Source organism: Cebidichthys violaceus, unplaced genomic scaffold (genome assembly GCF_023349555.1).
Source record: "Cebidichthys violaceus isolate CVI_PGR_0920_01 unplaced genomic scaffold, fCebVio1.0.p SCAF_10, whole genome shotgun sequence".
Classification (NCBI taxonomy): domain Eukaryota; kingdom Metazoa; phylum Chordata; class Actinopteri; order Perciformes; family Stichaeidae; genus Cebidichthys; species Cebidichthys violaceus.
Window position 1 is genome coordinate 11,709,232 of NW_027176263.1, and position 25,037 is coordinate 11,734,268.

Below are 25,037 nucleotides of genomic sequence, written 5' to 3' on the forward strand. Positions count from 1 at the left end.
TCTTAAGAGTAAATGACGCGGAGAGAAGATACTGCAAGGAAGCCAAAGGTTCTGCTTCCCTGATGTGCAATTGTGATTTCTGCATGAGCTGTAAACTGTGTGTGTGTGTGTGTGTGTGTGTGTGTGTGTGTGTGTGTGTGTGTGTGTGTTAGAGAGTGAATGATGACAAATTAGAACTTGACTTTTATTTATATATATATATATATATATATATATATATATTGTTCATTATCCAATATATATATTTACTATCCAAGCCAAACAGTACATTTTTGTATTTTGATTTTGTTTATATTTTGGTGATTAATAATGATGATTATCTGCTATACTCATGGGTGTGGGATAAGAGGGAGACAGAGACAGAGAGAGAGAGAGAGAGAGAGAGAGAGAGAGAGAGAGAGAGAGAGAGGGAGACAGAGACAGAGAGGGAGACAGATAGAGACAGAGAGTGTGAGAGAGAGAGACAGACAGAGAGAGTGAGACACAGAGAGAGAGAGACAGACAGAGCGAGAGAGAAAGAGTGACAGCAGGGGGAGGAGTGTGTTGTATCGCGTTGCTTTTGCGCTCCACAGAGTAGACTACAGAAGGGTTAAGTCAACTTGGAGACGAGGGACTGTCAACCAGCCGTCTGTGTTCTGTTGTTTAGTAGAGTGGAGTTTGCATAGTGTTAGAAAGAGAGGAAACGTTTAACAAAGGCTTCCAGCAGAGTTAGTTGATGATAGCTTGAGTCAAACACTGCTCTGCTACTCTTTTTTTTTTTTTTTGCTCAACTTCCAGACAGCCATGGAGCGAGGATTACCCTGTCGGACATCACTCTGGGGAAAGAAGTCCATGTATTGGTTGTGCTCCGTTTTCGTTTACGTCGCTAGAGGTAAGCACGAGGAAAGATCTCTTCAGATCTGTTAAACCGGCTCTGTGACTGTCCCCGCTCCGCGTGTGAGGACTTGTTAACAACAACTCCCTCTGAGTGACAATTGACTGAATTCAATGATGGGGAACGATACTTGTTTTCAGCACGCAACGAAAAGTCAATCGAAACACACATAGCTAAAGTAACGTTGACCCTGCAGTAGGTTTGGACGGATAGAAGTCGACCACAAGTAGAAATACTACGGGCGGTAAAGTCATCAATTGACTTCCAATAAGAACGCGATGCGTCTGAGAAGCTCGTGGATTTGCGTTACTCCAAATTAAAATATATATATATATTTATCTCCTTATTTCAGTCTCTTTGTTATGCTTAATATACTTTTAAAAAAACTTTTTTTTAGTGACGTTAACATTTCTGGAGCGTAAACATAGTCGCTTTCCAGTCTTCGTTTGCTGCTGTTGTTGTTTTGAGACAGAACATCTGGTGTGAAGCTGCGTTAAAGCCGCACCCATGGGATGTAGCGGGTGTAAATACACTTTATAGTGCTGCTCTTACAGCCTTTTAAAAACAGCCGCAAATTGGACGGCTGCCGGTGACGTTTTTAGACTGACGAGTCTTAAACTGGCCAGAAATGTAAACGACCAGGCATACATCAAATTACACTAAGGGAACTTTCCTAAAGCTGCCTGCGCATGTGCAGGAAGATGTTGGCGACTGATACGTTCAATAATTCATAAGAAATAAAAGTTAAAGCTCGATCCATGTTCATGTTATCGAGGGAGCTGTAATCAAATGCAGGACTTTTAGGCAACTGGAGCAGGAGGAGTCGGGAGACGCAGGGTGCTTCACTTCAAACGCCCCGGAAACCTTGCAGAGGTTATCAGTTTTCGGCTTTAAGATTTGGTCTGTTTAGATAAGCTCACGCGACGAGTACTCAATGATGTTTACTGAACTTTTAGGCTGACCCACCCTGGACTAAAATCTTTATTTATTATTCAGAACATGTTTCGGATTTAAATGTTTGTAGCCAATTTTATGTGTGTGTTATGCAGGCCTTTTAAACTCAGAGGCTCCAGTAAAAGACCTTAATAGGCTGGTCTGACTTTAGGACTGCTCCCTTCAGCCCTGTTGTGTCTTTTTTTGTTTGGAAGTTTCCTTCCTCTAAGCCGATGATGAAAACAGCCATTTGTGCCGCTGCCAATAATGTGTTTCTCCTCCACAAAACTCGACTTGAGATAAACAGGGTGATAATCAGGGCCTCAGTCCTTTCCTCCCAGTCTAGATAAACATTTAGCTCCCCATGGAGGACAATGGCACAGTCAAAAATGGTCAATAAACTCCACAGGATGTGGCTGCTCCCTCTTTCACTGTCTCGGCTACTTTCTCCTCCTGCTGTGACATGGCTTGTGTCGCTCATTGATCCTCTGTCCTAAATGAATACATCATAGGGTGTAGTGATTAAAAAAGAGGGCTTCCTGGGTCAATGTCATAGACGAGAACAGGCCCGGCCAGGGACCAGCAGTCAGCAAGTGTGTTGATGTGCAGCAGTTGTGTGGGCACATACCACATGAGTAATTAGATAATGGAGGAAGGGGATCTCCCTTGTTCTTATAAGACTTTCCGTGGTATCACCTTTTTAATTGTCTGACACACATGTGTAGCTGAAACCTTGGTGTCTGATATTTGATATGCAGCAAGTATGACGAGTAAAGAGTCCCCTAACACCAGTGGCCTTCACCTCTTCTTATAAGAAGAGACACTGATTCTCTGAACAGCTTTGGCCTTCACTGAAAGAGCCTCGACTCTGCTTCTAGTCACTGCAACAATAAACAGCAACCTATGTGCAAAGATAGAAACAGCTTAACAATATCATCAAAGTGAGAGAGGACGCAGGCAAACTAGTTAATAATAATGAACCCACTTTGTTTAAATTAAGTAATTATTTAAAATTTAGGTTTCAGCTGCATTGTTGCTGCAGCTGAATGAAGAAACGATGTTGCAATCATGGTCAGGAAGCCGTCCTTCCACCAGCATTTAGTTACGTGGCTAAATGCATGAAGTACATTTAGAGGAAGAGGAAGGTTGAGATTGGTGTGTCCTTTATTTGAAAAACACTTATACAAACAAGTTTATCACAGATTGGCTCACAAGGTAAAGTACACAGCAAATGACTGCAATCAAATGTCATGGATCCCTGAGCATGGTGGCCTTCTTCACTGACCCTGAACCACATCCCCACTAGGTAGGGTCTGAAGCACCACATTTTAACACTTCCTGTTGCTGAAAAGATGCTTCATGCATCTGGTTGTTACGCCAGAAGCTTCGACTGAAACTCTCGAACTTTCTTAATGTGTGCGTGTGTGTGTGTGTGTGTGTGTGTGTGTGTGTGGAGGAACTAATCTGGGATCCTCCTGCTGGTTTCATTAACACCCTGTAATGGGCTGGATAGTCATTACCATTACAGTAGGTGTGAAAGAGGGTGGAGTCTGAAAGTGTGTGCGAGTGCGAGTGTGTGTGTGTGTGTGTGTGGGTGTGTGTGGTGTAGCAGCACTTGTACAAACACAGGTAGAGAACTCGCAAGTGAAAGGATACCAGATTTTCCAGTCGGGTATGTTCAATATTCGCACCGCTTCAATACAAAAGAAGAAGAATTAGATATACTCTTGCAGAAAAGTGGTTCAAACGGTTGAACTTAGGATAATTTAAGGAGATATGGAGGCATGTTTAATTAATTCACACAGGCTCGGCTGCATGTCCGATTGTAAGAAAGCTGTCAGAGGCAACATGTCCTAAACAGGTGGCATTCAGGCTTAAAACAAAGGAGGGCCTGTTTCTGGGCCCTGAGGGGCTATCAGGATCCTGAGAACAGAGATCACAGAAGGAAACTTAGATCCATAATGGAGCCAAAACACAGATGTCTGGTGTAAAGTGAAAGAAGTCCCGTCTGTTGCAGACACGGGGCAGAGCTTGCTGTCAGTTTTTACCTGGTTGCAGCCACATCAAGGTGGCTCAGATAGTGCTGACACTGTGGTAACCCCACCCAATTGATACAGAATATGCCAGAAATCCATCTCCACTAGTGTAAATAAGGCGAGAGAAACCAGGGACGAGTTCAGGGGGGAAGGCAGGGCGGGTGTGAAACAGGAGAGGAGAAGGGCTTCCCCTCCCATTGTCCCACCTCGCAGGCCGGAACAGCCGTAGGGGCAACAGTTTCACTTTAATCACCCTCCCTGGTCTTCCTATTACTACTGAGTTCAGTCGCACACACAGGAACGGGGCACGTACCCTGCACTCTGTGACACACACACGCACGCACGCACGCACGCACGCACGCACACACACACACACACACACACACACACACACACACACACACACACACACACACACACACACACACAGGATGCACACATACTGACTCTACAAACATGCACAGCTAATCCAATGGCAGCTACTGTATTTCCCATCCAGCAGAGTGTAAGCCAACTACTTAAACGCTGATATTGACGTTTACACTAAAACAATTTATTTGCTTCCTCATTTATGTTCTAGCTGATCTTGCATGTTGCATCTGCTGCCTTCTGAGGAAAATAGTGGTAGCGCAAAAAACACAAGTTCATTGTTGAATAACAGTGAATCAAACAAAACTGCTGCTCCGCTGCTCTCTACGGGTTTTAACTCTCAGTCCAAGCTGTGATGTAACAGCATGCGTTTTGACTTTGACAGCAGATGGAATACACCTGCAGTGACATCATAACTGATTGGGGTATGGGTAGAGGGGCAACCCATAAAGAGCCGTACAGCAGCAGCTGTGGCCCTTCACATTTAGCTTTAAGGAGTGAGGAGCTAGGGAGGAGGAGGAGTTTCGTGTGTTTGCGTGCCAGGACGACTCAGGAAGGAAGTCCTCTCCTCAAACCCTGGCACCCACCAGTCACCCTCCAAACACACGCACACCGATTTTTATTGCAAAATCTCTGATCCATGGAGCAACTGTAATAATACTCACCCAAACACACTACACTCACTAACACGCGGCCTTCCTGTCTTCTTCACAGCGCTAAGCATTCTTGGCTGCTAAAATACAATCTGTTAAGACTACGGATGGTAGTAATCTATTTAGGCAGACAAAGCCAGAGTCGTCCTGTTGTTTTACATGCTGGATATATGGAAAGCCATTAATTATGTGTGTTGGTGCTGCACTGTGGGTAGTTTATGATGTGTCTGCATTGTTTTTTGTTTGCTTGTAAGAATTAGAGAGTGGCTTCACTGCTTAGCCTGAGGATATGTTTGTTTTGTTGTGTTATGGCAATGAGATAATCATTCAGTCCATCCATCTATTGGCGCATTCCACCAATGCACCAGTCAGAACAGGATGTGGTTTACGGTGTGAGTATGTAATATGTAAAGATACATCCCACAGCTGTCTTTTTGGTTTTTTGGAATGGCCATTTCATGGCAATCACTGGGTAATGATACCACGCCGCAATAGTCAGCGTATGTCGCAGAAAATGATCAGAGCAAAACAACGGTCAGATTTCTACACTTTCCCTAATTTGAAGTCACATGAGAAGCTGTATACTTTGTACAATGCGTCTCTCTCTGAGAGGAACAGGCAATTTAACTCCCACAGGAGGTTAGTATAATTTTACTTTAGCCAGCACTGTCTTCAACCACAGTACGACTATATGCAGCACAGGAAACTGTGCTGACCCGAAATGCACAAAAAACCAAGGACGCATAAAGTGTGCAGAAATAGGCCATGGGAAATCATCTTGACTTCAGCTTTAAATCTATGTTGAGATGGGTAGTTGCTATGATTTGTTTTTATACTCTTACCTTTACAAAGCATATCCAAGCACTTAAGGAACATCATGACGTACATGCATCAGCATTAATGTATCCATATTTCTATTAAAATGTCGATGCTTTAATGTTTTACTGGTTTTGTTTCATGCAGCTTCTGAATATGAATCTATTGGATTTTGTACCCTCTGAAAAACTAGCTGCCACTGCCATCAAAGTAAACATGTGACTTGTTTTATTTTTACTAAATACACTCCCCTCTTTCCTCTGGCTTTTCTTCGTCATCTTCAGGGACTTGTGTTCCCTGGGTTGAACACTTCCTGTAATTTCTACTGCATACAAATCCCACCTGCTTTACTAGGATCTGCAGGCTTTAACCCAAAACTTAATCATCTCTAACCTAAAGCCTTTGGTTGGTAAAAGCTTGTTTGCGGTGGTACACAACCAGGGAGGAAGGACTGTCTGAAGGTCTACCCCACGAAACAGAAGTTGATACCTGTTATATTTGTTACCTACTTTCTACCATACTTGTCTATTCTCTCTAGGTAAAGGCGACATGTCTCACGCCCACTCCACTCTGAGTGTTTCGGCCCCCCACCTGCACTACACCTGTCCCGAGGGTGCAACCGTCAAACTGGTGTGTGGTCAGAAAGGGGCCACCTTGCACCCCACCGATGTCTTGAGGCGTGCCTGGCTTTTCACGCCCCACAGTGATCGGCACTGCACGGGAAGGACGGGCCCGCGCCATACTACCATTGGGCATTCACGTGGCAACCACAGCTTAGCGCCAGGGTTGCAATTTGGAGCTACAGAGCACAACTTCTGGGTGGCTCTGCAGAACGTGACCCACTCTGACCAGGGTCGCTACTGCTGCATGCTCCTAGACTTCCAGCTGGAACAGAAACACAGCACCCTCCTGCAGAAACCCCACAGCCACGTTATCCTCCACGTTACACCACGTAAGGACGTCAAATGTGTGGGTGTGAAAGTGTATTGGGATGTGTGTCTCTTCCTGGGGCCCTGATCGTATGTAATGTGGTCTACAACGTTGGGCATGAATGTCATACACTGCGGTGAATGGTAACTGTCGCAATTAACAGGCAGAAACCCAAACCAAAGTTACATTGTGATATGCTGCATGTGAGAAACGGTCTTTGTTCTCTTGCCAGGGAGAAATGGCTCTCAAGACTGCACTGTTTGGGATCCAACACCAGCTGGAGGTATGTCACCTTATTCAAGCCTTCAAAAGCCAATGTATGACTAGCCAGTTACTCCGTGTATTTACCTCACAGTCTCTCTGTTGCTTCCCCAGGCTCCGTGCCAGTGGCCTTGGCCATAGCAGCCTGCATCTTGGCCCTGCTGTCTCTGCCTCTTATTCTGGTGCTTGTGTACAAACAGAGGCAGAACGCCCAGTCGAGCAGACGTACGTAATACTGAAACGCACAAACAAGCACACGCGCATTCATTTCCACGTCCATGCTACATAATCGTCTCACACTGGGTTCCCCATAGTGTTTCATCTGACACATATTTCCTGTCTATGAGGAGGATTAACTGTATTTCACACAGTAGGAAGCGCATTCACACTGTAGTGTGTAGATCTGTAGTGTTCCGCTCTGTTTCAGTATATTCACAATGGCCCATTTCCCGCTTCCTCTCTCTCCCAGGTGCACAAGAGCTGGTGAGGATGGACAGGTACGTTTTCCCACAGTCTGTCAGGCAGCTGGTTTCATGGGCCGGCTTCAAAACACAGCTGCTCTTTAGAATAATAATACTGTATACAGGGGTATTCCACTAGGAAGTGGCCACAACATTTCTTACACAATAGATAGTTTCAGTCACGAAACATGACTAGACCAAAGCCTGTTACAATTCTGCGGAAAATTCCTTTAAACTTTTGTTCACTAAAGATCTAATAGCTTTATAACATCAATGAATCAGTACACCATTCATTTGGGGGCAAAGTCTTAATTACTGTACAACAGAAAGGACTTCAGCCAAGAACATTGGCAGCCTTAACACTGTACGTTATGTTGTGTGCCACTAGAATGTATTTTGTGGGAAATGTAATTACTTTATAGCACAAAGGGAAAGCGATTTATGGCTCACAACAGGGAGACTTAATTAATTCACGTGTATGTACACAACTTACTGCAAACCATTTTGGTGTAGTATTATAAGTGCATTTAAGTATTGAAGCTCTGACTACTGCTAGAATATAAAAGCGACACATACAAAGATTGTAAACGTCTTGAGCAACAGCTGAATGTTGAAACACTTTATTGGGTCATTTCGGCAATGTCTTACTTATCGGTATGCTTCCCTTTCTTGCGTGTGCGTGCGTGTTTGCAGTGAGGCTCTAGGCCACGAGAACCCTGTGTTTCTTGGGGGATCGCCACAGATTAAGACCCGCACCGTGTCTCAGATCATGACCAGGCAATCATCGGAGACAGGACGCCACCTTTTGTCTGAGCCAGGAACCCCCCTTTCTCCTCCTGCACACGGGGACGTATTCTTTCCAATAGAAGGTACACACACACACACACACACACACACACACACACACACACACACAAAACTATACATCCTGACAACACAACAGCAACTCATACTACAGGGAACACAATATTCTGGCCAAGACAGACAAATTGATACAAGCTTATCAAACAACATGGACACTATTTACCATGGCTAAAACTCTCCTGACCAGCACCATAACACAAAGGAAGCAGAGTATGAGTTATGTCAGGGGAGTTCATTAACACGACTTGCCTTATTAACTACATTCTGAATGCATACACCTACACCTGACTCCCTTGACATTCTCGTTTGTTACCCGAAACAACGTACTCGAGCGGTGGCACGAAACCGTATTGCACAAAGCACATAGCTCTGGAAATAACGATTTCAAAATGTACAGGCGGTATGATAAAACACTCTGATGAAATCAAAGATCAACCGTGGCTGTGCGCGTTTCTGCTGAAACATCCTGTGTGCGGTCAAAGTGTTGGCGGAAAGATGCTGACATTCTTGTGCAAAATTGCACGCTCACTCTCAGAACAGCTGGGTTGAGTCTTATGTGACTAAAAAATGTTCTGTGGGGAGTTTACATTCTCTCCCAAACACAAGTAAAACCACCTCCTTATGCTGTCACCCTCTGAATTCTTCTCTCGCCTCCCTCGCAAGTCATTTTCCACCCATCAGCACTCTCATTTAACACTAATGGCCCCTTCAGCCGTTCTCTCCGACTCGACTTGAAATAATACTGAAACATTAGTTACGGTGAAGGGGTTCAATCCTGAGTGTTTTTCTACCGATTCCCGGGGCACCTGTGCAGACATTCCAGGCATACTGAGGTGGATTGCCCCGTTTCCTGGCAGCACGGCCTGTGACGGTACGGGGGAATGGTCAGAACTGAACCGACCTACTGAAACCCCAACTCATCACGTTACTCCTATGACCTATAACCACACTACAACAGTTTAGTGTTCAAACATGGAAAGGTCTCAGAAAGTTACTGGAGCTCATTGACATTATATTGCATAAACAGAAGGTAAAACTGGGTCCTATGAGATGCTGCTGTGTTGCCTGATGTGCCCAAATAGAATTCTGGTAATGAGTAATGCCACTAGTGGGAAAACCTCCGTTAATGATAATTGACAAATGTAAGATATTTTTTACACTTGTCACAGTGGATTTTCCTGTCAGAGCTCATTTCCTTCAGTAGTCTACAAACATTATACCGAATACCAAGCCTGGTTTCTTGTCTGAGGTTTCGCGTTATGTGGATGAAAGCCACACTTCAGCTTCCTTGTTCATCTTTTTCGGACAGCTGACCTTTTGCTGAGAGGAATTTAACTAGCAGCAGTTCCCTCTTATCTTCAACATGTTGCAACTCGGGCTCGAGTCCTTTTTGTTCTGCTTTTCAATGGGTTTCCAGAAAAACACAGGTTATTCTGAGAAATCTATCAGTCTCTGTGTGTGCTTGTTTTAATCTATGGAGTGGGCGGTGTGGAAAAAAGAAACGCCGTCACGTCTTCCGTCTGCCTTTTTGGGCAGGAAGTGCAATTTTTTAACTCTTTCATATCTAAATTTCAGTCCCTGCACACAGACATGAAATGTGCAGTTGTGCGGGTTGATACATGTAGATGGCCTGCCATCTTTTCTATGCTCTCACTGACCTGCACTGTTCTCTATTCCAGACACCATCCTGGAATCTCCAGACTTCCTGCAGGTTTAAAGGGGGTTGGAACCTCGTTCGTTGCTCTAACTGCTGACCTGGAAATACTGCAACTCCTTTCCTCTTCTTTCTGCATCCAGAGTGATGTTGCCCTTATCAGCTGTCTCACAATAACCTCTGCTGGATTGTTGTCTGTACATTGTCTGGACCGCAGGAGGGAACGGGCTGCCTTTTTTTTACTCAAAAACTGTTTCCACCTGCAACAACAGCTGGAGGCCAAAAGCAAACTTTTGCTTGTGTGCACTTGTGTTGTGGCGGGGTTAGGGTTAGTGTGTGATGTTCCATCTACACGCTGCCCAACAGGTGCCCACTGCTTGAGACAAATCCAAAGTGTTGAGGGGGGTGAGGGGCGGTCACACCATGTGCTGTGCTGGCATGTCAAGAGTGATTAAACAGTTTCTGTGGACTCAGGGGCTGCTTTCACACTTAACTTATTTTGTGCAGTTCAAATTAACTAGGGAGCTTTTGCTCGTTTAGTTTGGTTCATTTGGGCTGACGTGCTCTCTGTAGTTCAAACCAAAGAGCTGCACTCTTACTCTGGTTCGGTTGGTTTGTGGCGTGAACACAAAGCAGACCATCCACACGATCATGTGACAGAAAATGTATCTTTTAAAGTTCCATTTGCGATCCAACGATCCATTTGCTGATGGTTGGAACCGTTATGGAAACAGTGTCCCATATTATGACGTTACATCATTTGGTAACCACGGCAACATGGTCGATAAATATTATTTATCACTTGCCGTCAGTAACTAGAGTACATTCGGTTGATGAAGGATGACTGAATGTCAGTCCTTGTGACGTCATGTTAACACGTCTCACTTCAGTTGTAATACGTCACAAAGTGGACGGGAACCAAAAGAACCAAACCACAGGTGTGAAAGCGACCAAAGGCTCTCTAGCATCCCTGTCATTGTAATAAAGTGCTCTAATAGCTTCATACCAAAGGAAGCTCATTGGTCAGAGAAGTCTCAATATCCTTGTTCAAGTAGAGAATAATTTGGTTTTATGGCATTACACTGTTCCTCTCTATCATATCCACTTGGCCTCAGCTTCTCTTCTCTTCCCCCTTTGCTACCTCAGTTACCGTCAGCTCTGCTGCTCTAAATACTCTCCTTCCTTCCTATACTTCAGCACTTCACAGTGGCCTTAAATATATACGAATATGTGGTAGTATTTAGAAAAAAATATATTGATAATAGTTGTTGATGAATGTCATTCAAAGTTAATTAAGAATAATATGTTTATTGATTTTCTCTTGAATGTATCCGAACAGATTGTTGATTCACTGCCATCTCAACGATCTTTTTTGCTCTGGTATCATGTGTCTGGTTTTATTTGATAAGATGTGTATATTAGTGTTCATTCCTATTGTTTTTGTGCAATGTGATGTTAAGTAAATACGATTCAGCACATGTGTGGAGGAATGACATTGGAATGTTAACCAAATCGTATCAAGGTCGACTGAGAGAAAATGAGAAGTGATTGAAGTCACATTATTAATTAATATCAATAATTAATAATTAGGCTGTGTGTGACTGTGAGAAAACACTGGTGTTTTTTTCATATTGAGGTTCAATGTGTACAGCAGGTGCTCAGCGGAAATCATCTCCAAAAGATGTGTAGCAGGTATATAGGACAGGGTATAATGTTTGTATGTTTATTGAGATTTGAATACTTTGATAACTAGTCAAACCAAAGTCTTATGTTTGAATATTTGTGTTTTCAAGTGTGCTTGTATGTGTTTGTGTGTGTGTGTGAGTGTGTGTGTGTGTGTGTGTGTGTGTGTGTGTGTGTGTGTGTGTGTGTGTGTGTGTTTGTGGTGTTCTCAAATCTCGGGTTACAGTGTCAAGAATAACTTTGCAGTCTGGTTTAAATGTGTGTTTGCATACTCGCATGCGATTCTGCATCGGCATTTAATGGTGTGTTTTGTACTGTAAAAAGTTTGTATTAAACGAATACACTGTTTATTGCATTTAAATTGTCCTGGTTGTAGCTTGTATAATAAAGTGGAGCTCTTAAACCTTAAATCCATGTGTCTATTCTTTGAAATCATTGTTCCTTTCAGCTGGCAGGGTTCCAAAACTATCACCACACAAGGCTGTGAGGCACTTGCTGCCTAGGGAGCCATTACAGATGGAACAAGGTTGTTCCGCCTGTGTGCCTCTAAGATGGTGGACACCAGAGGGAGACTGGCATTGAGGGGAGAAAATGATAAAACAATCTTAGTATCTTGTTTTATGAGAGGAGACAGAGAGCTAGATGGGAGGAGGGGAGGCCTGTTGCAGGCCATCTCCTCTCTTCAGTGCTTTTTCCACAGTCTGACATTAGCTATGTATATCTTGTATTTACAGGAACTGCATTATTATAGGTTTGTTACCACCCATATCTCACTGTGACCTAGACAAGCCAAGTTCAAAATAAAACACATACAGTACAACAACTGACTGCCAGATGACAAGTCATCAACATGTGACACATATAGTACATAACTCCTTCTAGCTGTGCACATAAACACATTTCATAAAGCCTTTTAAATGTTACAGACAACAGGAAAAGCAACAACACTCTTCTTCCTCTTTTTGGAAATATGACTTGTGGCTTTCCTGTTTACAAACGAAGGTGTTTCCTGTCTCTTCACAGCTTAACAGAAGATCAACCAACCATGCATTTAAATATGCCATGGGGGCTATATGAGAAGATATATGCTCTTACTATGTTTAATATCTAATCTGTACTGTATCATGGCTTAAGGCCGGTAGACAAAGAGGCAGTAAACAGACGGAAAAAGCACATCTTTTAGGTATGATTGTTTGTAGTACCAAAAGAGGGCTCAGTAAGAAGATGTGATGCTGAATCCCCCAAATGACCAGACTCTGCAAACTTCAAGTCCCCATTAACAGATCAGATTGATACACTTTTGTCGAGGTTACAGCACCATACTGCACGAAGAAGGGTTTTTAAAGATATATATATATAAAAATACATATAAATACATATAAATACATATGTATAAGGATTTAATACTAGACTAAAAACATGTTGGAATTGATATGTGTTTCAGTTCATCAGATTTTGCAGTGTTGCACTCGTTTCTGTTCATTGTTTCTTACCGACAGAGGTGGCGTGCCGTCATCTTCCACAGTGACGATGAGTCGATACTCCTGTTGGCGCTCGCGGTCGGGAGGCGCCGGCCGTGTCACCATCTCTCCCGTCACGCGGTCCATGCGAAAGGTCAGGTCCTGGTTTCCCGCAGTGATGTAGTAGAACAGCATGGCGTTGGGACCGATGTCTTCGTCGGTCGCTATCACACGGAGGACAGACGTCCCTCCTCCAACATTCTACAATTTACATGATAAGAGAGGCCTCATTATCGATTACCTACGGTAGAATAAACACAAAACTGTGACTGCAAATGGTAAATGCTATAATACAAACTGAAAATCACCAATTATAACAGTAGCTATATTGTTCCGCTTCTGTTGAAGAGCTATATGCATACAAAATGATAGAAACATGCAAATCACGTGTGGATAAAATGAGCATCATGCTCCATGTGATGTGCGAGTGCATCCCCACCTCACTTATGCTGACGTTGTAGCCCTTCAGGCTTTCAATAACAGGTGCGTTGTCATTGATGTCCAGGATGTTGATGGTGAGCGAGTGGTCTGTGTGTCTGGGAGGTGAGCCATTGTCAATGGCACGCACCTGTAACAACACACACATGCACCATATACTAGTGTGTAAGTCTGACCATGCATTTGGACACATGACATAAACTAACACAAAGAGAAGTGTCTTCTTCCGTGCTTCTACATTCAGTCTTGGTACGCTGGTAGCTTTCTTTTAAGTAAATATATTGACATGAATAATATTTTAATGTGATCAGAAAAGCACACGTTATTTGTATCGTCCAAACTTACACTATTATACCACACATTAATATATTGTGTCAAAGAAAGTCGCTTTATTTTTCGATAAAACAAGTGTGACACGGAACCATTATTGTTAGTCAGGGTTGTGGTGTACGTGGCCATAGAGATGTGTGGTGAAAGATCATAACTGCATGCGGATTGCTGCCTGACCTTCAGTAGGTAGCGGTCTACTGACTCTCTGTTCAGAGCAGCATTGACAAAAACCTCCCCGTAGGTGTGGTTCACTGTCTTGATCTTGAACACATCCTCCATGTTGCCTGCCACCAGAGTGAAATTGACCTGAGAGAGAGTGATGAGTCAGAAGGAGACAAAGAGAAAGAGGAGAGAAAGATGGACAGTGAAAGAAGGAAAAACATTATAATAACAGCTTAGGTTCAGTCAGAAACTCCAAACCATAAAGTTACTCATAATGTATGAATAGTTTAATAATTGTATTTGGCTGTGTAGGTTCTACATCTTGAATAAATCACATCACAACCTGAAGAATGCAGTAACAGAACCAATAGCAGGCAAATAGGCAAGAAAGGCCCTTAAAAAACTAAGTAATTATAACTGAGGGACAAGAGAAGGCTGGGTTGGTGGAGAGAAAAGCTAATACAAGCAGGTTGTACAAAGTTAAGGTTAAAACGCTCATGCTGTTAACAACAACGTGTCGTAGTCTTCAGCATGTATAGTCGGTCGCATGAAACAGTAAAACACGTGGTGCTTGGAACCGTGTGTGTACACAGAGCAACAACAAACCGCAGTCAAATTACTGTCATGTGTAAACATACGTGGCCAAAAGCTCAGATTATGATCCCGGTAACCTCACTTGAGTCACCATATGTTATTGACAAAACTGTGAAATATAGCATTATTTCACTAGAGGAAAATGTTTTGTGCTGTAAAGTAACTTTGTTTAGTGCTATAAAGATGATTTAATATAATACTAACAACAACAAAATGACAATATAAATACTAATAACACTACTACTACCACTAATATTTGTATATAACTTAATGTTAAGTTTCCTGTCAAACACAAGGTAGGACACACATGTTGGAAAAGCTCGTCTTTTTGGTGATAATCTTTTTTAATTATAGTAATTACTGCAAAAATCTGTTAAATTATTGTTATAATGATCTGTTGATGAGATGACAAGATATTAGTTTATTCTAACTGTCTCCCTCTTTATTCTCACCAGTCCGTTTAATCCAGCATCTTTGTCCCTTCCCAGCACCACTGCCACTTTCTTCCCCATGGGTGTGTTCTCTGGGACGTCCACTGAAGTATCTGATGTGATGTCAATCTCTGGACTGTTGTCATTCTCATCCAGAATGGTGATTGAAACCTGTCGAGATCAAAATATAAGCTCAATAACTTGCAATTTAACGAAATACTTACCAGTTAAATTAATCAAATAACCCAAATCCTAGAAATTTTAGATACTGCAGATTAATAAATTTCCTGTTGCCTTTCATACTCTAAACCAGGGGTGTCAAAATAAGGCCCGCGGGCCGGATCCGGCCCGCCACGTCATTTTATGTGGCCCGCAAATCCGCCAGCAAAAAAATAATAATTAATTTTTGTATTTTTTGTTTTTTAATTAAAAAAAAAAATTAAAAGTTAGACTTCAAAATAAAAATATCCTCATGGTCGAAATTCTGAGATAGCATGTTGTCTGTGTGCCGACATTAAAACTATCACAACAGGTGGACAGGAGAGGCATCAGCCCGTAAAGTGGTTTTCCAACAAGTGATTATGTTGAAAATGATCGACAAATAATCCCAAAATGTCCACGAAGAGACAAATTGATGCAGAGGGAAGAAAATTTAAAGAAAGATGGGAAAGTGAATACATGTTTGTGCTTCAAGGAGAAAACCGGTCTGTCTTCTGTGCTATGAGGCGGCGTCTGTGATGAAGGAATACAATTTACGTCGGCATTTTGACACCAAACACGGAGCTAAATTTAGCCTCCAAGAAAAACATAAAATTGTCCAAGAATTAAAAGGCAGACTGCAATCGCAGCAGAATATATTTACAAAAGCTACAGCCCAGTGCATGCTTAAAGGTGTGTGAGCAGGTGAGCTCCGACCAGATACAGACTTTTACAAATGTCAGTTTGTGAAGAAACACCATCAGACTGAGTTCAGGAACTAGCAGCTAATCTAACAACACAGCTAGCTAAGAGACGAGCAGGTACGTGTCTTCTTCATTAGCTGTTGATGAAAGCAGACGACACGGATACATCATACATCATCCATCAATGTTTATAAGAGGCTGAAGGCAGACTTGACCGTCAGTGAGGAGCTCTTGGATGTCGCTCCCATGCACGGGACGATGACGGGGAGGAACATTAGTGATGCAGAGAGGTGACAAAAATAGCTTTGAGCAATGTTAATGTGCTTACTGTGTTACTTGTATTTGATGATATTTGTCTTTGTTATTTTCTTTAAAAGTTTGATCTTTGATAGAGTAATGTGGGTTTCTTAGTTATAATAACAGAAATGTGTTTAAATATCATTTTACATTTATATAACTGCATGTACAATATTGTTACACTGGAATAAACAATAATCAAATGCAGAGACGGTTATTTAACAATATGTTAGGGAGTAGTAACAGTTATACAGTCTTACAGTTACAACCGGCACCATAATGCTGATGTGGCCCAGAGTGAAAATGAGTTTGACACCCCTGATCTAAACCATCTTAAAAAAAACAGGAAGTCTTACCTTCTGCACTTCCAATGAGAGATGCAATGAATAAAAGAGGAATGCCATTAAGTTTTCTACAACAGACGAGACACAACACACGCTGTAATGAATAGAATGTACAAAAAAGACGATAAAATAACACAATTCAGAATGAAGCATACCACGGTGGAGTCTTTTTTAGGTCCTCCATCATCAGCTACAACAGTCAAGGTGTACATGTCCCCCTTCTCTCTGTCCAGCTGGCCTGTCACAGTGATGCGGCCCTGAAGCATCACACACATCAGCACATATCTCTGCCTCCATAAAGATTGCATAAACGGTAGAAATCTTCTAATGTGACAGACAGTGAGTGAGGACAGAGACTAACAACTATCATAAAAATGAATAACAAAAAAAAATCCCCATTTTTCCATCTTTCAAAGGAATCAAATGGCTTCAAAGCAAACAAGCTCTTTGATCAGCTTACAGTCATGCAGCAACAAGCTTAAATCACAGGGGAAGAGGTGTTATTGAATCACCCTGCGGTTAATGGATGCATTCTATTTGACAGAAGGTGAATACAGTCTTTGAAGCGTACACAGAAAAGAGGTAGTATGTACATTGTGCTCGTAGCGCCGTTGACCTTTCCTCCGCTGCTCCTCCACTCACCGTGATGCTGTCTATCTTGAAGAGGGCCAGAGCCGCAGGTGACGTATCAGGGTCGAAGCGGTACGTCAACTGATTCAAGTTGTCGGCCGACTGGGCCCGCACCTGCACTACCTCCGTCCCCGTGGCGATATTCTCACGGAGCGAAGCCTCGTAACCGGCGGAGAAGAAGGCCACGGCCTCGTCCAGCTCATTAAGTAGAGTGACGTAGACGGTGCAGAAGCCTTGGTGGAAAGGTGGCGCCTGGTCAGTGGCCGAGACGTTCATCAAATAGGTGGTCTTGGTCTCATAGTCCAGGTAGTCCACAGTGGTTACCAGGCCAGTGCTCACGTCCACCTCAAACTTGCGGTCTGAGCCGGACACGAGAGCGTAAGCAACAGCTCCACCGTCACCTGAGCAGGAAGAAAGGCTTCAAATAATAACTTTAAAAACTAACTCATTAACTTGCAAACCTTGTAACATTGTTACACTGATGCCATAGTTTCGACATGCAAAGAGTTTCCTCCATTCTGTGTTATACTTAACTGTTTTGTGGCCTATGTTATGGTTATTTCGGTTTCAGGCCTGATCTAATGTTTTGGAAAATGTATGTCACAGCACCTAATGCATCAGAAACACTTAAAATTACGGGAAGTGGATAGAGGAAGTCTGCACTGTGGAGCAGAAGTTGAGATTTAAATGCTAGTTACAGTGAATGTTTTTCTTGTGTGTGCACGTGTGATGTAATAACATGTTATTGTTTAGAGGTTTGATATTCCTCTTTTGCAGTGGCACCCACTAGTGTTAGGATCAGTGAAGCCGTAAACAACTGCCTTGTGCAAGTAGGAAGTTTAAAGCCACAGTCAGCAAAATGTCTCTTTTTGTTTTATGGTACGAGGATCCGACCTGACACTTGAACTGACATCTCTGAGACTGGACTCACCAGTGTCAGGGTCTGTGGCACGCACCACAATCACAGAGGTGCCAATGCCAGCGGTCTCCCTAAGGCCCAGACGGTTGTATTGTTGCTGGGTAAACACTGGCAGCTCGTCATTGGCATCGTCCACATATATGATCACCTGCAGGGAGAGACATTTGTGGCACATCAACTATACATGTACTCTTTGAGAAAAACTTCTCGTCGTCGTTCTATCTATTCGGAAATGAGACATAAATAATATATATCTGAGTGTCTGGATCCTCTGATGTCCACATTTGTAGACAAAGTCTATCACAAGGAGTCGACAGGACTGTTCCTTTTTAAAATGCCAGCCACGCTTCAAGCTGTTATAGACAGAACAGTTTGTCTGCTACATAAGTTATTCTACAAATTTTGCATAAAACATGGGGATGTGACTGGCACACGTTACAGCATCACCCCCCTCAAGCTACCCTCCTCTTCCTCACCCTCACGGAGCTCCTCATGCTGCCCTCGTCACTGTTGTAGGCCACCACTTCCAGCACATGGGAGCTGCTGGTTTCTCTGTCCAGTGCCCTGCGGCCTCTTGTCACCAGCCCGGTCTGATTGTCTATGCTGAACAGATTGTTGCTGTTCCCTGCATGCATTCACAAACACACACACACACACACACACACACACACACACACACACACACACACACACACACACACACACACACACACACACGTCAGAGAGAGAGAGACAGAGAGAGAAAGGCAAAGTGAGACAGAGCAACAGACTTCTACAAAAATACCCATTTTAGCAAAACATTTAATCTAGTCTGCCAATTGGATAATTTAAGTCGCCTCCAATGCAAATTAACTTCCAGTCATTACTGGTATTTTCACTCTGACTGCATCTAGACAAGAGAAATTGCAGTGGAAACTAGAGTAATTATCATACCTGCCCATAGGCAGAAAAGCTTGAATTGCTAAAATTTTGGAAACTTTCTCGTGGACATCTTGTTTTCACCCATTTTGAACAACTGGATTAACAACGCTACCAAAATAAATCTAATGATTCAATCTAGTCACATCTTGGGAGCCTGTGCTTTCTTTGAATTAGTTTGAGAGCAAGGAGACCATGTGCAAAGGCCATCTGGGAGGCAAATCAAAGTACTGCAGCACTTACCAGTGAGGATCCTGTACAGAACTCGGCCGTTCTCCCCCTGGTCGGCATCTGTAGCTTGAACCTGCACAGACAAACACATGCATAAAGTCCACAACATGGAAACAAAAAACATCCGGCTGCTTGCAAGGTACAGCAATGGCATATATCTCCCTTTACAACTGGTATCATTTCAAAATTTGAACTTTTTCTTTTTGCAGTCTGACAAAAGGGATTGCTAAAATATGCATGTCATTATGAGAGAACAGAGAAGTTGGATTTGGTAACCTGTGAGTCTTTTTCTCAGTTCTCTGAGCTCTGTGGTGCGTCCATTCCCATAAAGTCACCGGATAGAAAGTTCATGTCATACACATTTTTCAATGGTTTCTACAAACAGATGGAAAAATCACTATTTTCTTTCTCATTCACCACACATCCACTGGTGCCCAGTGTCTTGTTGCCACAACAACCCCAACATGGCTTGGCAGTAAGTCCATAATGGCAGAACTTCTCTCCGTCTCTGTCGCAGGCAGAGAGCCAGAAGCAGAGAAGCAGCCCCAAAAAAAAAACAAACCCGGCGCAGACAGCACGGCTCCACAGCGTACACAGATAAATAGTGGAGCATGCTGGGCTGCTGCTGAATGGGCCATGTCATAAGACTGACTTCTGAATCCAGAGAGGCACAGAGCCGCTGGCGCTGGATGAGGCTCACTTCATGTCACACCCTGCTCCTCTGTGGATGTGTCAAACTCTGTGGAGGTGCCCACAAAGTGCATATTCAATGGCATACAGAGACACACACTCAAAACACTTCGTGCACTCAGGTACGCAGAAATACAGACACACACACACACACACACACACACACACACACACACACACACACACACACACACACACACACACACACACACACACACACAGTCTCTCTCTCTCTCCCTGCCCTTGTGTGTTCTCCTTTGCTCTCTCTCGCTCTCCCTGTGAAGAGGGGCCCAACTTCAGTCTCATTAGCTTTATAAAGAGATGTGGAGAGAAGCGGAGAAAGAGGAGGAGAGGGGAGGGGGAGACGGGAGAAAAAAAGAGGCTGGGGGGTCAGATTGGGGAGTGATGAATAGGGTATTACACAGCGGACTGCACCACTAGGCCATAAAAGGGGGTGTATAAAGTGTAACACCACATTGCAGAGCCAGATGTTGTATGTGTAAGCATGTGGAGTGTAATCACAGAGAGATTAGTCACTCAGCTTGTGCATGGCTCAGAATACACACTATTGTCTTTGGCTCCCTGGGATTAAAACAGCAGTGAGATAACTCTGTCGTAATGCTGTCACCCACATTTTACCCCCTTTTCCTCCTTGTTGCCCTCTTCCTCCCCAGCGCTTTCCCCTCTGTCTCTGGGAAAGCAGCAGTTTAAGGGGGGAAAACAAGTGTGTGAAGCCAAGAAACAGGTCTGACCTCAGTTACTGGAACTAAGCAAGGTGCTGTTTTAAAGAGTCTCTAAAGTGTGGGTGTAAGTATACATTTTTGATGGGGTTTATTCCAAATGACTAAAGATTCAGTATTGAAGAAGACATGTTAATTGCTTAGCATTTGAGTTAGTAAACATAATTAAATCATTTCAAATCTTATGATCCTAAGATTGCCTACAATCTCATGAATGTCTTTTATAATCTATATTTTAAGTCTGCTGTAGAGTCTTTTGGAATGAAACTCCTAAAATCCAGATCTGGACATGTGAGCTGCTTGACATGTGCTTGAGTAACTGCACATTGTCTGTAGTGGAGACTGTTGTACACATTTGGTTTAGTATTATTAGGATTTATCTGGAAGGTAGATTTGAATATTAGCAAATTGAGGCTGCAGATCTATGATCTGTTACTCTATTCCCCGTTCATATTTTTATTCCACTAAGTAGAAAATACAGAGAACATATGGTGAAAAATACCATGAATCAGAGAGCAATCAAGAAAAATGTTATATGCATTTTGCAAGTATGCTGCTAATAAATGAACTTTACAGACTTTACAAATGTAATAGATTAGACAAATTGTGCTGGTAAAGAAGTTAAGAAATCACTGTTTCAAAACTAGCTGAGCAGTCAGATCTGAAGGAGCAACAATGTGGAGAGGAGAGTACCTTACAGCTAAGCTGCCAAGCTTAGGAGCAGCGTGCCTAATCACGAATATGTGCAGCACAGTCTACAGTCTGTGTGGCTGAGAAAGAAAGTTTGTTTTTGAATAGCCGCGCGTGTGTGTGTGTGTGTGTGTGTGTGTGTGTGTGTGTGTGTGTGTGTGCGTGCGTGCGTGTGGCATATGTGCTTGGAGGCGCTGACTAATGAACTGACTCTCTAACGAGCCATCCTGCTCCACTGGCCTTTTCACAGCTTTCCTGGCATTTGGTCTTAAAAATAATTTCACGTCCCAATGTGTTTCCCTTAAACCGATAAGCCTTGCTTTGTCTCCGCTGAATTAAGGACGATGACATTTACAAATGTTACTATGCTGAAGATGGGGGCGCACAGAATGAGGTGGAGGGGGGGGGGGGTAATTGGGGAACGGGGTAGAAGAGGTGGGTGCCTTGCATTTTACAAGGGGCATTTTAATAAACCCAATTTGTTTTACATCGAAGAAAGCCTGTCAAGCATTGACTGTTTTGTAGTCCTTGATTTAATAGCTACATAATTGCCGCAAATGCCAAACACATCTGCATGTGCATGCAGGCATTTCTGTGTATATTTGTGCATGTGTGCGCTTAAGTGTGTGTACGTTTATCATAAGCACTTGAGTGTATGATCCCAATAAAGGGAAAATAAACCTACTCAGCTTGGTTAGGCTTGGTTAGTGAGGCAGAGAGCTGCTGTGGCACTTTAACAGAGGCTGACCACACACACACACACACACACACACACACACACACACACTTCCAATCTAATTTTGTTTTCTCCATCCAGGGCCAAGACAACATGAACACCACTGACCCAGATTCCAACGTCACCTCTACACCACACACAGAAAATGTCACTCTGTCCAGCCTGACAACCACCACCATCTCTGCCACCAGCCCACTGCCTCCATCCTATTCTCCAGACATCTTCGACCCAGAACTCACCATCATGGTGGTGCTGGGCTTATCGCTGCTGCTGGCAGGGTTAGCCGCCTTCCTGGCAGTGTGCCGGCCCTCGGAACAGGATGGTGACTCTGAGGCGAGCTGCAGCCCAGGCGAGAGCTTGACCCGTGGAGGACGCCGGTCCAGCGAGCCCCAGCTCAAGGTGTGGAAGAGGCTGGGCTCGTATCGGCGTTCGTACAACATCTCCTTCAGACGACCGCCCCATCGCAGGCCGTACGAGCGTGAGAGCACACACGCGTCCCAGCCTCCGGCCCGACACACACCGCAGCCAGAAGCCAGCGTGGAGCCACACCTCACTACGCCTTGTCTATTTGACTATGTCACTGAAATCTGACTCAAAGAGCGGCTGAGGGCTGACTGACTGCCTCCCACAACAAGTGATGCACTGTATATCTTACGGCTGGTGCTACGGACGTTATTAATAACTGTTTAGGCGATCCAAAAGTCATTGAAGCGGGGTTTACACATTTTTGTGTCTGATCATTTCACCCTCTGCAGCAAGCAACATAGCATAGCGCTGTACTATATACATAGAGATAAAAAGTTATTTAATCCAACAACGACAACAAGAATTTGATGCATCATCAAATTCACCTTCTGAACAGAAATAAATTCCCTCTGATTTGATTACATTACATTTTTTCCAAGCAGAATAAAAGCTGCTTTAAAAAAAACTAAACAGATATAATGCACAGGAATTGTACAAACAAAGATTTAATGCACTAGTTCAAATAATGACTTTTTTAATAATTCTTTTATTTTTTTAATTTTGACTATTTTCAAGGCCAAATTTAAGAATATTATAAAATCCCATTCAAATTGTGGGTCCAACTATCAGTCCTCTGCTTCACACTGATAATTGTCCTGATGTCCCCATCCATCTAGTAATTAATGAGAATTAAGACGATTTGTTTTACAATACAGTCAAGACAAATGCAACCTGAGCCAAAAAGAGTTCACTCTTGTGACTGATTATTCGTGTTTTGTGATTATTGTGTTAAGAAATAAAGTGACATTTAGGTTTGTTCCTAGATGTGTTTAGCAGTGTTTGTGTTTTCTACCTGGAGGATGCTGGTTCTTTGGGGCACGCTCTCCAGTACGCTGGTCTCGTAGCTGTTTTGTAGGAAGATGGGCCTGTTGTCGTTGACATCCTGCACCTCAACAAATACAGTCGCTGTGCCTGTCCTCCGGCTGCCCGCTGGACCGTTGTCTATGTGCGGAAGCAGACACATTCACAAACACATCAGCTGCAATCATTGAGGTTAATGCTAATTGAAAGGGTTGACACCAGGACAACTACAAATACTTGGCTTTCATTTCATGGCTGTACATCTCACCGGCTAAGGCCATAGATATATATCACTACGAGTTATATACAAAAATGGAACAGGTTCTGTATTAATGTGTTACTTTAAACGATCCATTGATCTTCAGAAAATAAAGCAGAAACCAAAAACCGCTTGTTATAAAGACATACAACTGGGACATTGTTGGCTCACCAAAACTTGGGTAATTTCCAGCTGCTTAAGAATTAGAACAATATGTGTAATTCTGTTCTATTGCACAGGTTTACATTATCTCTGCCTCTTCTCCCCTTGTGTCGCCTCTGCCCCCCCCGCCCCAGCAGATAAGCCACTCTGACTCAATGGTTTCCAAAACAGGAAAACCTCAGAGTTTTTGTTCTTTCTTTTCAAACAGGAACAAAGGCAGTTGAGCAATAGTCTGAAATCACTGCAGATGTGCAGGCATCACACATTTTGCATCATTGCAGTGCAAAAGTAGAAAGGAGCTGCTTTGAAGATCACAAACAAAGCAAGCCAGAAAACATGTCCTATTATAACAAATACAAACACGGACTGTGTAAAAATTAGGATGATAAAAGATGATAAAGGTTTCTTGTCATTATAAAAATGACACACCTATAGCTTCTACGACCAGCGTGTACTCTGCCTGGGTCTCTCTGTCCAGGCCGACGACAGTCCGAACAACTCCGTCTCTGAAGCCCACGCTGAATTTACCATCCTGATTACCACCTAAAAATACAAAACACAAACACATTTCCAAATATATTTACAGCATATTGGTAAAACATTGCATACATACAGTACAGCTATGATACTAAAAGAAGCATGCAAGAGGAGCTCGCCTCATACACAAACTCACACAGAGACGGATGGTTGGACAAAAGATACTGTACGTGCACATAGTCCACACAACTGTACAACACTGTAGCCCACAGACACACAAAAACAACTCCCACTGTGACCTCTGACCTGTGATGAAGTAGCTAAGTTCGGCGTTGAGGCCAGCGTCGTTGTCAGAGCAGCTGAGGCGCGCTACAATGTGGTCTCTAGGGACACTCTCCTTCAGGGAAACATTGTACACGCGAGGGTTGAAGGTGGGCGTCTCATCATTTACATCCAGAACTGACGCACGCACACAAACACACAGACAGAGAGACATGAGGACACACAGATAGATGTACATGAGGACAAACAAGGCAGCAAGGTGGTGCAGCGAATAGAAAGACTAGTGATAAATCAAAAGTTTCTTTTGTAGCTGGGTTGTGCTGGTCCTGACTCTCCTGTGAAGTTAAGAGACGTGAAACAGATCTCTACCAAACAGTCCATAATATGTTGATGCTCATTTGAAACCCTTATTTTGTATTCCTATT

At 43.2% G+C, this 25,037-nt stretch overlaps 4 protein-coding genes across 5 annotated transcripts in view; 2 read left to right on the top strand and 2 right to left on the bottom strand.

The window, feature by feature from the left end:
* The window catches only part of LOC137884111 (cadherin-23-like), a 34,098-nt gene extending 17,338 nt beyond the window's left edge, over nt 1-16,760 (bottom strand). The window contains exons 1-6 of the mRNA XM_068725809.1: nt 16,708-16,760; nt 16,565-16,620; nt 15,031-15,180; nt 14,000-14,128; nt 13,494-13,622; nt 13,028-13,255 (exon numbers count right to left, since the gene is read on the bottom strand). Coding sequence (XP_068581910.1) covers nt 13,028-13,255; nt 13,494-13,622; nt 14,000-14,128; nt 15,031-15,180; nt 16,565-16,612 — 684 coding nt within the window. The 5' untranslated portion in view covers nt 16,613-16,620; nt 16,708-16,760. The remainder of the gene's footprint in view (nt 1-13,027; nt 13,256-13,493; nt 13,623-13,999; nt 14,129-15,030; nt 15,181-16,564; nt 16,621-16,707) is intronic.
* vsir (V-set immunoregulatory receptor) lies at nt 509-11,944 on the top strand. The gene is made up of 7 exons (XM_068725797.1): nt 509-871; nt 6,220-6,633; nt 6,844-6,894; nt 6,987-7,097; nt 7,342-7,369; nt 8,027-8,202; nt 9,877-11,944. Exons 1-7 carry the CDS (start codon nt 784-786, stop codon nt 9,912-9,914), a joined length of 906 nt encoding a protein of 301 aa, XP_068581898.1. The 5' UTR covers nt 509-783; the 3' UTR covers nt 9,915-11,944.
* Nucleotides 16,761-20,651: 3,891 nt separating the features above from the next.
* Nucleotides 20,652-23,371, top strand: LOC137877894 (uncharacterized protein C10orf105-like). 2 transcript variants are annotated; one of them, XM_068718067.1, is made up of 2 exons: nt 20,652-20,747; nt 22,188-23,371. In XM_068718067.1, the coding sequence occupies exon 2, from the start codon at nt 22,200-22,202 to the stop codon at nt 22,695-22,697; it is 498 nt and encodes a 165-aa protein (XP_068574168.1). In that variant the 5' UTR covers nt 20,652-20,747; nt 22,188-22,199; the 3' UTR covers nt 22,698-23,371. The 2 variants fall into 2 exon arrangements, with proteins under 2 accessions (XP_068574168.1, XP_068574179.1); XM_068718078.1 differs by having other exon boundaries at nt 20,652-20,741.
* A 20-nt stretch (nt 23,372-23,391) lies between these two features.
* Nucleotides 23,392-25,037, bottom strand: part of LOC137878440 (cadherin-23-like) — a 106,643-nt gene continuing 104,997 nt past the window's right edge. The window contains exons 24-26 of the mRNA XM_068718745.1: nt 24,637-24,789; nt 24,283-24,396; nt 23,392-23,573 (exon numbers count right to left, since the gene is read on the bottom strand). Of these exons, the coding sequence (XP_068574846.1) occupies nt 23,392-23,573; nt 24,283-24,396; nt 24,637-24,789 (449 nt within the window). The remainder of the gene's footprint in view (nt 23,574-24,282; nt 24,397-24,636; nt 24,790-25,037) is intronic.

What these genes read in the sequence shown, in the direction of transcription:
- vsir (XM_068725797.1), top strand. Translation starts at nt 784, where the DNA reads ATGGAGCGAGGATTACCCTGTCGGACATCACTCTGGGGAAAGAAGTCC. An exon ending in GAGCTGGTGAGGATGGACAG is followed by an intron (nt 7,370 to 8,026) that starts GTACGTTTTCCC and finishes GCGTGTTTGCAG; the next exon opens with TGAGGCTCTAGGCCACGAGA. An exon ending in CGTATTCTTTCCAATAGAAG is followed by an intron (nt 8,203 to 9,876) that starts GTACACACACAC and finishes TCTCTATTCCAG; the next exon opens with ACACCATCCTGGAATCTCCA.
- LOC137877894 (XM_068718067.1), top strand. Translation starts at nt 22,200, where the DNA reads ATGAACACCACTGACCCAGATTCCAACGTCACCTCTACACCACACACA.